Below are 12,773 nucleotides of genomic sequence, written 5' to 3'. Positions count from 1 at the left end.
ATGAAATGGGATAGAGAGGAGGAATAGCGAGGCGGAATAGAGAGGAGGAATAGAGCGGAGGATAGAGAGGAGAGAGAGGAGAGCGAGGAAGAGAGAGGAGAGAGAGGAGTCGAGGAGGAGAGGAGCGGGAGAGAGGAGAGAGAGAGGAGAGAGAGGAGAGAGAGATGAAATAGATACGGTGTAGTTGTTAGCTATATATATATATATAAATTTATAAACTCGTAGTAGATAGGAAAGTAGGAAAGTAGATAAGAATATCGATAAATAGATAGATATATAATATCCTCATAAATCACCTCAAACTCCTTCAAATTATTATCATTATCATCTTCTTCTTCATCATCTTCTTCTTCATCATCTTCTTCTTCATCATCTTCTTCATCTTCATACATCACATCACATCAATATGATATCATCTATAACGCGTTCGTGTCCTTATCCTTATCCTTATTCTCCTTTTCTTGCTCTTCTTACTTTTGCTTTTGCTTTTCTAAGAGTTTGGTTTGTTTGGATATATTTCATTTTAATGTATATTTTGTGTTTCATTTTTTACTCGTACTCTACTCTTATTCTATTCTATTCTTTTGACGGCAGGCACGAATAGGTTTTTTGATTGAATGAATGAATACATGAAGGAATAGGAAACTTTGGATTGGCCGGTTGAGATTTTTTGCTTTTTGCTTTTTCTTACTCTTACTCTTTCTTTGCTCCTTGTTGTTTTTGGCTTTGGCTTTGTGCATTTTTATTGTCTTTTCTTCTCTTTGTTGGACTTGGACTTGGATTGGAATGGGGAGTTTGGGAGTTTGGGGGGTGGGTGGGAGGGTGAGGTGGATGTGGATGGTTTGGTTTGTTTTGCTGGGGTGGTGGTTGCTAGGTGGAGTTGTAGTTGTTGAGGGCTGGGGGAAAGAAAGGGAAGAGAAAGGGTGGGGAGTGGAGAGTGGTTGGGGTGTGTTAGTGATGGAATTGGGTGTGGGTGTGTGGGAGAAGGGGAGTGAAGTAGAGGAGGGAGAGGGAAGAGGGAGAGGGGAGAGGGAGAGGGAGAGGGAGAGGGAGAGAGGGAAGAGGGAGAGGGAGAGGGAGAGGAGAGGGAGGAGGGAGGAGGAGAGAGGGAGGAGGAGAGGGAGGGGGAGCGGAGAGGAGCGTGAGGGGAGGGATTGGGTAAATGGAGTTGTGAAATCTAGAAAAGAAATATGGATGAAAAGAGAGAAGAGGGATAGGAAGCCTGGGACTTGGGACTTGGAATTTGAGAAACAACCCGCGAGATAAGAGGAGAAATAAGAAAGAAGATGGTGATTGACAAAGAAGCTTTTGGATTCTGAGTTTAGAATGAAGGGATTGGGCCGAGTACAAGTACTGAATTGCAGTATTATGAGGTTTAAATTTTAAATTGGGAGCTCACCAGGCTAACACTCTGGAAGACAGTCATGTAGAGGAATGGAGTTACTCGAGTAGTTGATAAGATGTAAAGGGGAAGGAGGGCGTTGTAAAGAGGTGTATGAAGGTGAATATATTTGATTATAGATTGTTGGTATATGCTCTTTGATATGAGGTAAAGTGTAGAGAGATATGAACTGAGAAATGGGAAGGGAATCAATGACTTCGGAGTGGTCGTCTCACTACCAGCAAACCATTTATCTCCACTGTTAATTTCTATTTCGATAAATGTGAAAACCGCGATTATGAGCACAACACTCGGAGACTGTGTTTATGAGATCTGAATATTTCCGGTCTTTCGATGGTCTCGGATTCAAACGTTCGTGGTGAGAGTCATCATGGGATTTACTGTAGGCAAAGCGTTTTTGGCAAACGACTCTAAGCGATCAAATATAGATCAAGAACTCTCAACGAAGAACAGTAGCTTAAGTACCTAAAGAAAGGAAGCAAGTTCAAGTTTTGCTTGCCTTGTTCCATGAGTAAAGGCAGTCGAAGCTGCGGTACTACCAAACCACCAGAAAATAATGCGCTTATGAAACAGTTTATTGATCTTATTCAGTAACGTAAACTCGTGAGATTCGCATGACTGATTGCGTACATGTCTTGAGTAGGCTGTTAGGAGGGCGTTCTTAGATTCTTCAACTTCAAAGACTCGAGTTGCGGTTGGATACTAGGTATGTATGACCAGTGAGTTCTCAGCACTTGTCTGATGTATCAAATTGTAACTTTACATAATGATGCTGATTGAAACAGTAGAGCGCCCCGAGTCCTTCATTGTACGAGTAACTGTTATTTTATGCAATGTAGACTTCCACATCAGACTCGAGCAGCTCTTCAAGACTGGCCCAAGGAAATATGTCGAGATGATCTCACACATATGTGTTTAATAGAGCAAACTTCACAGGTACCCAAATAAGGGATCGTACGCAGGGAAGTCATGAAAACCAAACGTGTAGGTTAGTAATAGATGCTTGATCTATCAACCATGCGATACTCTAAAAGCTGCGCTGCAGTTGTATGGCTGGAATTCAAGATTGTCAAGAAAGCTGTTATTGGTGGGAGGAAATGTATGAATAAGCAAGCCATCATTCTCCCACCGCCAAAATTCTCCTCTCATGCCCTGCCAAAAAAGTCTCGATTGGAAGCATCTCGAAGTTAGTAGACATAAATAGACAAATTTAATTAGTCATCTCATAAGCAAGAGAAGAAAACTTTTTAGATACGTTTTTACTCAAAATTACAACCTTCTCTTGATCTCATCTACACTTTTTTGAGAAATAAATATTTTCATGTTCAATATCCTATAAACCCTTTTCGGCCGCAAAGCAATCTCACCTACCGATTTTCGATTTTTCGATCATACGAATTTACACAACATTCAGTTCTAGAAAGAATATAGAAATCTGCCATCATGGCCATGCCACCAGCAATGAACGAACTCCTCAAATGGAGTGTAGAGAACTCTACTGCCACCGCCGCCGATCCTAGCGCACCCCTCCACAAACCAGAGCCCTCCCAGCGGATGCCATGAATGTGCTATTTGGTGGTCCCAGTGACGCCGACCTCATGAAGGCTTCCATATGGGCCGTTCAATCTAACGACCCCGAAGTCACCATTGAAGATAAAGTTATTGCATTTGACAACTTCGAACAACTTATTGAGAACCTCGATAATGCCAACAACATCGAGGTACTCGAGTTATGGAAACCTTTATTGGAGTTTTTGGGACATGAGGAAAAAGAAATCAGGAAAATGGCTGCTTGGTGCATAGGAACAGCAGTGCAGAATAATGAGAAGAGTCAGAAGTCTATGTTAAAGGAAGGGGGTGTGCCACTTTTGGTCAAGATGTGTGTCAATGAGAAGGAGGAGAAGGACGTTAGGAGAAAGGCCGTTTATGCTTTGAGTAGTGCGATCAGAAATTTCCAGGAGGGAATGGATGCTGCGACTGAGGAGCTGGGCAAATTGGGAAGAAGTAGTGAGAAGATTGATGCGGCAGATATGGATGCCTGTGATGTCTTGATTGGGGGATTGAGGGAGGAGGCTGCAAATGCAGCATGAGTGAGGATGAGATATCAACAAGGTTAAAACGATTGAGGGATACGAGTTATAGCGAGAGCTACTACGTCACATGGATGAACCGGGATGGAGTTTTGGAGTTTGGTAGATTAGACATTTGGGAATGACACTGGGACATTGATATTGATATTCTGCCAATCTTGTTAAGGGGGGGAGGGAAGTTGCAACAGGACTTTCTGAATAAGATTGCCACCTCACTGAGGACTTATGATAGAGAATGCATGAAAGTTACATCTACAATTAAACATATAAAGCTTTATTTGAAATAAGTCTTAAAGCTTACTAGGTACCTAATCAACAATACACGTTGAATCCCCAATATAAAACGAATTCATGCATAAATGCAAGTTGGTTGATACCAGCAGACAAGTAATCATCTGAAGCTTTACCCCACCAAGCCCCTCAATTATTGCATGATTCTCACATGTCGCTCACCGTATTGAACAAGTGTTTCCAACCGTCAAATGGCTTTTTGTCTTTGACTCTCGGACCAGCAATGCAATTTCTTGGTTCGACACCAATGGGAAGTTGCCTCTCGCCGTTTTTATTTCAGGGGGCGGATGCTGTCTTGCTTCGGACTTTCGTATAGCTACGTATACGTAGGAAATGGAAAGCGATTACGAAGGATGATGGAGTTAGGTAGCTGGATATTGATCAAGATGTAGTAGAGATTTGGATACATTTGGGTAGATGTGGAAAGTAGACTTTGCTCGTTCTACCAGTACATAGAGCAGATATACGTATGTCAAGACAGCGTTACGGGAGATATCTTGAGATGCCTGCTTGGCAATCGAGTGTAAGACTCGTTCGCTGATGGTATGGTAAGGAACTTGAAGCTATCAACCAATGATGGAAGAGATATTGTATCTGACTGAACATCTAACGCGCGTCTGATGGTGGTACATGAGACTTGAGTGTAGATGTAGTTGTCATCGTAGACCTAGGTGATCTCATGTAACATTGTAGCCTCATCATTTCCAAGAACGGGAATGAGAGGTTATATGTTCGGAGGGTTGGTACGATATACATCCTCTTCTACCTACCTGGATAGAGTCGGTGTGACCTTGAATGACCCTGCTTGCATGGGGGTTGAGTCAACTTGGTTGGAACAGGAAAAGGGGGAAAGGGGAAGATTAAGAAGCTTCCTACGAAGTACCCAGTCCAGTATTGGATACTTTGGCTGAATGTGAATGCTCCTGAGGAACAACGAATGGATGAACAGAACACGAATGGATGAATAGAACACGAATAGAGGAACGGATAACTTGGAAAGCAAAGAAGTTGTTGTCCAATGTCCCTACCCCAACGACACCGACTTCTTCCCATTCACAGCCACCTGGATTTTTCTCACACCTGTTACCTATCCTACCTATCTTATGGGCATAAATAATTCGGAATAGTTACATGCTGCTTTTAATTGTGAATCTACATTGTATCTTGTCGTTCCCCTCTCTGGCCAGCATTTGAAGCTATTTATATATATTACATGAATGCCCAGGTAGATCCGTTCATGACTAATTTACCATTTCTTTCCTCTCTCTCCTGATACCAAAATTCACTCCCACCGAGTCTCACACATACCTCCATCCCCTCATTCCCCTTTCTGCCTATCAAATCCTTCTTCAGCATTCTATTTTAAAGCGGCGAATACCGAATAAGATCGCTTCGCCTCCTGCAGTTGCGGCCCACATTCAAACTTCGTGACATCGTCCTTTCCCATTTACTACGACCACGATCACCAATTCTTTTGACAAAACAACAACACACCTTCTTCTCTTTCAACCATCTTCTTTTTTATCAACCACGAATTAACAACTTCGTGAATCTTACTTTAATACAAAACTCCATCATTCTCGAGATCTTAATTATCACGAGAATTAACTCACCGCCATATTCCACGCCTCTTTTATTTGACTTAACGTCTTAATTTATCAACCATGGAAGGTAAGCTTCATTCCGACATGTATATCGCATGTACATCCTTTGCGCAGCTACATGATTATCATGAGCATCTACTAACATCATCTCTCAATCAACAGAAGAAGTCGCAGCCCTCGTCATTGACAATGGGTAAGCTCCCACCATCCAACAAAATGGTCGTGAGCCTCGAAAGACAGAGGGGTAGCTCTCGGAAGGAATCAACAACCGACCGAGAAACCCCAAATCTTCTACAACGGCGAAGACTCTATGAGTAAGAAGAATGAGACTGATAGGTTCTGTAGTTCTGGAATGTGTAAGGCCGGTTTCGCCGGTGACGATGCTCCAAGAGCTGTTTTCCCTTAAGTAGATGATCATCCTTGCATGCAACTGCTGCAACCCACCACCTTGATTTCTATCAAAATCAATCATCGACAACTATCTCGATGATATTGAAACATCTCTAACATGCAATATAGCTTCCATTGTCGGTCGTCCCCGTCATCATGGGTAAGAATTCCATTTCCACGACACCCCGCCATTTCCCCCCACAACTCGTGTCACCCGAATAGGAACTGATAAGGGATATTATAGTATTATGATTGGTATGGGTCAAAAGGACTCATATGTTGGAGATGAAGCGCAATCCAAGCGTGGTATTCTCACCCTTAGATACCCAATTGAGCACGGTGTTGTCACCAACTGGGATGACATGGAGAAGATCTGGCATCACACTTTCTACAACGAACTTCGTGTAGCACCAGAGGAGCACCCAGTTTTGCTCACTGAGGCCCCAATCAACCCAAAGTCCAACAGAGAAAAGATGACACAAATTGTCTTTGAGACCTTCAACGCCCCTGCATTCTACGTCTCTATTCAAGCCGTCCTCTCCCTTTACGCTTCCGGTCGTACCACCGGTATCGTTCTCGATTCCGGTGATGGAGTCACTCACGTTGTTCCAATTTACGAGGGTTTCTCCCTTCCTCACGCCATTGCTCGTGTTGATATGGCTGGTCGTGATTTGACTGATTACCTCATGAAGATCTTGGCTGAGCGTGGTTACACTTTCTCCACCACTGCCGAGCGTGAAATTGTCCGTGATATCAAGGAGAAGCTCTGTTATGTTGCCCTTGATTTCGAGCAAGAAATTCAAACCGCCAGTCAATCCTCCAGCTTGGAGAAGTCATACGAACTTCCTGATGGACAAGTTATTACCATCGGTAACGAGCGTTTCCGTGCTCCAGAAGCTTTGTTCCAACCATCTGTCTTGGGTCTTGAGAGCGGTGGTATCCACGTTACTACCTTCAACTCCATCATGAAGTGTGATGTTGATGTTCGTAAGGATTTGTATGGTAACATTGTTATGGTAAGATTTTCCATCTGCGAAATTTACAGGAGGTTATGCTAACATTTTCTCTCAGTCTGGTGGAACTACTATGTACCCAGGTATCTCCGATCGTATGCAAAAGGAAATCACTGCTCTTGCACCATCATCGATGAAGGTCAAGATCATTGCACCACCCGAGAGAAAATACTCCGTCTGGATCGGTGGTTCTATTTTGGCATCTTTGTCCACTTTCCAACAGATGTGGATCTCAAAGCAAGAGTACGACGAGTCTGGACCTTCCATTGTCCACCGCAAGTGTTTCTAAGGTATGCAATCATCCCTAGTTCCCATGATGATGGGCCTACGCTAATCACCAATATCACAGCGTATCACGGTCGATTTGTGTTCACATCACGAACTTCACGAATTTGATCCAAAAGAAGATTCGAACAAAACAACAAATCCCAGTGTTTTGTTTCGCCGCGAAGTGTTGTTCCGAAAAGTTCTGGTAGCGATTGAACGACTGGGTGGACTCTTTCGAAGTAACGGATGGGCTTTGATCTAGCTGACTGTTTGCTTGGGGGAGGAATTCGAAATGTCGTATCAATCATACAAAGCTTTTTTTCTTACTTTTTAGTGGTGCCAACTTCTTCATGTGTTTTTGAGCTGCACCATTTTTTTTGTTCTTCATTCATAGCGCGAGAAAGTTTCTTCTCTAGAGAATCAAATTAAAAGGTAGTACACTGATTTATAATTGAGTTCACTCAGGCTTCAAGGGAATGTGACTTTACGCGTGTGATGGTATGATATTGTGTGTATTGGAATGTGCATGATCGATGCTACAATAAAATGTGCTCATCCTTGTGATAATTCAAAATGGATAATTCGTTCCTTATCTCAAATACTTGCCTAGCTCTGCATCGCCCAAGATTCCTTAGCTGCACCTCGCAGCGCGAGTACTACTTCCCTAATGCATTCCTTTCCCCATCGTTCATATCCGAACGACACGACTTCACTTCCATGATTTGTACAAACATTACTGTCATTCATTCTCGGATCACCTTGTGTGTCCTATAACTTACATTCTTCGTGACCATTCTTTCGCTCTCCAATCTCAAAGCCATCTGTTGTCTTCTTGTAATGGCCATGGGATCTGGTACGAGTTTAGGCTTGGGCAGAAGCTTCGACCATGGCATATTCGTCTCGCAATCCTCTTCGTATTCTGTTATGATGGTCCTGTCTGCGTATTGGTTAATATCTGCGTAGTATTGGTCAATCGGTGACGATGGGGAGCATAGTGGTTCTAGAGAAGATAGTGACTGTGGAGGGGGCGTTGAGCGAGGTCTTGGCCGCGCAGGGCTAAGTTGAAAGGTGAGGTAGAGGATTGTGGATGGGGAGGTGAGAGAATACATCCACATGTATCCATCGAGGGATGGAATGATAGCGGCTCTGGGAGGTAAGACACGGAAAGATTTTGAGGATGGTCTGAGGTTCAATAATGCTGGATCGACGGAGATTTCGAGGGCGAGGGTGGAAATTTGGGAGATGAGCCAGCCATAGAAGGGCTCGGTGCGTGAAAGATCTTCGGAAATTCGGTTGCTGATTGGGAGAAAAAGTGTATCAAGACGGCGATGGATATAGAAAGGTTTGTTGCGGATTGTTTGGACAATATATTCGTCGAGGCAGATGAGACGACTTTCTTGGGTCGTGAAGAAAAGGGCTGGAGGTGGTCTGCGACGGGAATATTGCGCTTTTTGTTCATCTAGAGGGAGAGTGTGTTAGTTGATTGTAAGTGTGCATATTTGACAAGTAAAATTGGTGGGCACACCATTGGGAAATCTAAGGAGGGTTCTAAGACGCGGGGGAGGATGGCTAGATGCCATATTTTGTAGCGCAGTTCTGTGGGAATACTGGGGAATAGATGGAATTGGGTGAGTGTAGGTGAGGATGGGTCATCATGATCCCCTTGTTGAATATCACTGCTTGAATACAATCGTGGGAGTAATTTGTGCATTTTTGAGGCTTATTTTACTGTGTTGTTATTCTAAAGAGATGTGGCGTGACAGTTGTCGTCGTATAGAATTTGGGATATATATCAAACATAACTTGATGTTCACACTCGCTTATTTACTAATGCCACGCGGTGTCTTGAAGCTGCGGCCGAGCTTCAGCATATCGGAATCCGTGTCTCGAAACCCAATTAATCTCCAAGCGTCCATAATTTATAGCACATCTGCGAATGGCATGAAACAAATCGGAAAAGTAATGCGATTTCCATAATATAGGATATGTCAGGAAGAGGATATGGAGGTCTCGGGGGGGACCCTTACATGAACAGCAATTCTACTGGATATGCGAATGGGAATGGATATGGAAATGGCAGCTGGAATGGGAATGCAAATACAAATGCAAGTGCCTATCCGGGACAAATAACTGAAGATGGAGACTATGATCCCTATGGCTCCGGCATTGATCGATATGCCACTCCACCCCCTATACCAGAAGGGCTTCGAACGCCATCACCTTCCATGCCTCGAACACCTCGATCGAGAGGTCTTTCACGACCGAGAGAACCAGCTGGCAGACCAAAGTTAGAAGAAACCAATGCGGAGAAACAAATTGGGGAAGTGCTAGAACACATTAAGACGGAATGGCCTGCGTTGTGTCAGAATGAATGTGTGCCAGTACAATTGGCATTGCAGCTTCTAGACACGAGTTCAGTTGGCAAGGCTCATGAATATGCGCAGTTTCAACAATCGATGCAATATTTACAAGACTCTTTGAAGAACATCGTGCATGAACATCATCAGGGATTCAACAGTTCGATTGGTACTTTTCATAAGATTCAAACGAGTATTCAGACGTCGCAGAAGAGGGTACGAACATTGAAAGATTCGCTCGCACAATCGAAAGCTAATCTCTCGACTACCGATCCCGAATTGAGAAAATTGGGCGCGGCTTCGACGACTTATGATGAGTTGTTACATACGCTCTCGGAGGTGGAGGACTTACGGCTGGTTCCGGATCAATTAGAAGCACGGATTTCGGAGAAGCGATTCTTGACTGCGGTAGATGTTCTACAGGATGCGTTAAGGAGAATTCGATCGCCTGAGTTGGATGATATTGGAGGTCTGAGTGAACTGAGGACTTATCTCGCGAATCAGGAAACGGCCTTGACGGATATATTGATTGAGGAACTTCATGATCATTTGTATCTGAAGTCGCCTTACTGCCAGGAGAGATGGCAGATGCTGGCCAAGACTCAAGGTGGTGTTGCGAAGGAGAAGTTCGAGAGTTCAATGACAGTGAGTCCATTTTTTGAGGTTCTTGACACGATGGATTTGGCAGAGCCGATGGTAGAAGATGCGTCCAGAAATCCAGAAGCGGATACGTTCTACTATGTGGAATTGTTGACAGAAGCATTGAATAAGCTGGGTCGTTTGGATATTGCCGTGAATACTATCAAACAGAGACTTCCTGTCGAGCTATTTGGTATCGTCAATGAGACTAATAGCGAAGTCGATCAAAAACATCCAAGCTCTTTACGTGGTGGACTCGCATCCACACAAGGAAACCAAACGTTCTCTAGTCGAGAGAATACGATTCGTACCGACGTCATTTATGATCTATTGTGGACGTTATACGCAAAGTTCGAGGCTATTGCTGAGGGTCATCGTGTATTTCATGATGTGGTAAAAGCTATCACAAAAAGAGAAGGCATGAGGAATTCAGTCATACTTCTTGGTGGTTTCAGGGAACTATGGAATCTATACCAGAACGAAATTCGCTCCTTGTTGCATAATTATGTCACTACAGATGCAGATGTCTATCAATTCGATTCTCCCAGACCTGGTGCATCAAAATCGTCCAAGTTAGAGAAGCTTTTCAGGTTTTCGGATGCGGATGCTAAGTCTGTCTCTATGACGACTGAATATGACGATCTAGAGAACATCATCAGAGCTGCCGTACCGGGTCTTATGTCGAGCTCGAGGAAATCAGGTGCCGATAGTAAGAAAGCGAAATCTTTCTTGGAGAATTCCGTTGGCAGAAATGGAACGAAACGTTTGACTGGTTCCGCTTTCGATGCTAAAACGGGTGGTATGGGAACTCACAAGTCTTTGGTAGAGCCAAGTGTGTTCAACATGAGCCTGTTGTTGCCTCCTACTTTGAGCTTCTTACAGAGATTAAAGGCCATTGTTCCACCTGGTTCGGACTTGGTCACAAGTACTTTGACGTCGTTCTTGGATAACTTTCTTGTCAATGTCTTTCTACCTCAACTTGACGAAACTCTAGGCAAGCTTAGTGATTCAGTATTTGAGGAGACGGATGCATTCCAACAAGATGCACAGTGGGCAAGAGTTGCCAGGCGACCTGTTTTCAAAGGTACAGCTGCTTTCTTTACATTAATTACAGCTTTTTGCAGGATGTTGGACACAATTCCACATGATCAAGCATTGAGTCAACTTATCATCACGCAAATGATGAGATATTATGATAGATGTTATGACTGGTTCAAATCGCTCGTATCTCGAGTTCGAGATTCCGAAGGGTCGACACTGAAGCTGTCTGCACTGCTTGCCAGTGAATCTGGTGATATTCACGATACCATGCAGAAAATATGGACCAGTGAAGAAGTCGATTATCGGTTACTAGACAAGGAAACTGGTCTTTTGATTCTACAGACAAATGAGAATCCTCTTGAGGCGGATGATCTTATCTCGGATCGAGAAACCATCTCGTCTCTTTGCGTTTTATACACCAGTATGAAGTGGTTAGCTATCAAAATTGGTCAGCTAAGACATATCACGAGGAATGATGCAGATTCATCTCGTACACCATCAATGCAGAAACCACCGCATAGACGTTGGACTCTACTAAATGATCCCACGAGAGCACAAGATGAACAGGTCGTGGTTTATCTTCCTATGACGCAAGAAACTGTTGTGTAAGTCTTTTTCCCTTTATGGTTTGATCTATGGCTAACGTGAAATACAGCGCATTCGATTCAATTGTCTCCTCATTCCAAGAACTAGCCGCTACTGTACTCCTAACCCTGCACATGGAAACACGCATTCAAATCCTCCACTCCCTAGCACGCGTTCTCTCGCCCTCCTCGGGATCAAACACTTACCCATATATTCTTTCTCAACCTGTCTCAGACCCTGACCCAACTATCCTTTCTCTCAACGCAGATTTAGTGGCGTATGATGAAACGATAGTGAAGTTCTTGAGGGAGAAGGAAATCAACTTTGTGAGAAAGGGGCTGGGATTGTTGATTGATACATTCATGGTCGACAACGCGCCGAAAATCCAAAGAATCAATAAAGAAGGAGGGAAAAGGATGAGACTAAACGTACTAGTGCTGCAGCAAAACTTGAAGGGTGTAGAAGATGGCGTGGGCTTGATTAGGAGCGGAAGATATTGGGGATTGTTTGAAGAGGGACCTGATGGGATTGTGGGCTGGGCGAAGGAGAAGGGTGGTGCAAATGCTGGGAATACGAATGGAGATGGAGAGGGTGAGGATCAGGGGGTTAAGTTTACTTATGATGAGTTGAAGGGGTTGGTTGAGTTGTGCTTTAGTGAACAGTTGGGAAGTAACGAGAGAGGAATCACGACAGTAGCTAAGAGGGGAATGGGAGAGTGCATGTTGCAGTTGAGTGAGCATATGTGGCAGAGCTAAGTGGGGCTGGAAATTCAGGAAGAGAGTAGAGGGGAGAGAAGGAAGAAGGACATAGAGGTGGAATAAATTAAGCTTACATCACACTCCTTGGGATAGGGTAATGAATAAATGGGGGGACGGATGGATTGGTTGATATGCATTTGGCGTGGAGTTCTAGGAGTGATGGATGGATTTGACAAGATGTATGGGGATTGTCAGGCAGTTGAGGAAATGTATGGTATGGTCTTAGGACTTTGGTGTCGTTGATCGCTAGGTGATGGTTTATAGTTGATGGTGGTAATTAAGAAAACCATGGAAATTAAATCTAGACGTCTGGTATGAGTTCATGAGTGCGCATCA

At 43.7% G+C, this 12,773-nt stretch overlaps 5 protein-coding genes across 5 annotated transcripts; 3 read left to right on the top strand and 2 right to left on the bottom strand.

The window, feature by feature from the left end:
* Positions 1–693: 693 nt before the first annotated feature.
* On the bottom strand, positions 694–1,426 carry EAF02_007726 (uncharacterized protein; the record flags this gene model as incomplete). The annotated part of the gene is made up of 2 exons (XM_038903774.1): positions 694–870; positions 1,400–1,426. 2 exons carry the CDS (start codon positions 1,424–1,426, stop codon positions 694–696), a joined length of 204 nt encoding a protein of 67 aa, XP_038756588.1.
* A 1,419-nt stretch (positions 1,427–2,845) lies between these two features.
* EAF02_007725 (uncharacterized protein) lies at positions 2,846–3,492 on the top strand (the record flags this gene model as incomplete). Its single annotated transcript, XM_038903773.1, has 2 exons — positions 2,846–2,887; positions 2,923–3,492. The coding sequence occupies 2 exons, from the start codon at positions 2,846–2,848 to the stop codon at positions 3,490–3,492; spliced, it is 612 nt and encodes a 203-aa protein (XP_038756587.1).
* Positions 3,493–5,204: 1,712 nt separating this feature from the next.
* EAF02_007724 (uncharacterized protein) lies at positions 5,205–7,535 on the top strand. The gene is made up of 7 exons (XM_038903772.1): positions 5,205–5,454; positions 5,550–5,580; positions 5,628–5,781; positions 5,907–5,937; positions 6,000–6,793; positions 6,849–7,080; positions 7,140–7,535. Exons 1-6 carry the CDS (start codon positions 5,448–5,450, stop codon positions 7,077–7,079), a joined length of 1,248 nt encoding a protein of 415 aa, XP_038756586.1. The 5' UTR covers positions 5,205–5,447; the 3' UTR covers position 7,080; positions 7,140–7,535.
* Positions 7,536–7,800: 265 nt separating this feature from the next.
* Positions 7,801–8,637, bottom strand: EAF02_007723 (uncharacterized protein; the record flags this gene model as incomplete). Its single annotated transcript, XM_038903771.1, has 2 exons — positions 7,801–8,516; positions 8,583–8,637. 2 exons carry the CDS (start codon positions 8,635–8,637, stop codon positions 7,801–7,803), a joined length of 771 nt encoding a protein of 256 aa, XP_038756585.1.
* Positions 8,638–9,042: 405 nt separating this feature from the next.
* EAF02_007722 (uncharacterized protein) lies at positions 9,043–12,434 on the top strand (the record flags this gene model as incomplete). The annotated part of the gene is made up of 2 exons (XM_038903770.1): positions 9,043–11,699; positions 11,750–12,434. 2 exons carry the CDS (start codon positions 9,043–9,045, stop codon positions 12,432–12,434), a joined length of 3,342 nt encoding a protein of 1,113 aa, XP_038756584.1.
* Between the last annotated feature and the right edge of the window lie 339 nt (positions 12,435–12,773).

Source organism: Botrytis sinoallii (assembly GCF_014898435.1).
Source record: "Botrytis sinoallii strain Bc 23 chromosome Unknown BSIN_013, whole genome shotgun sequence".
NCBI classification, from domain to species: Eukaryota; Fungi; Ascomycota; class Leotiomycetes; order Helotiales; family Sclerotiniaceae; genus Botrytis; species Botrytis sinoallii.
Note: the sequence above shows the minus strand (reverse complement) of the source record. Positions and strands in the feature narration are given on the sequence as shown.

Excerpts from the sequence above, each read along its gene's own strand:
- EAF02_007724 (XM_038903772.1), top strand. Across the intron at positions 5,938-5,999 it reads GGTCGTCCCCGTCATCATGG|GAACTGATAAGGGATATTAT; the intron begins GTAAGAATTCCA and ends TCACCCGAATAG. Across the intron at positions 6,794-6,848 it reads TGTATGGTAACATTGTTATG|TCTGGTGGAACTACTATGTA; the intron begins GTAAGATTTTCC and ends ATTTTCTCTCAG.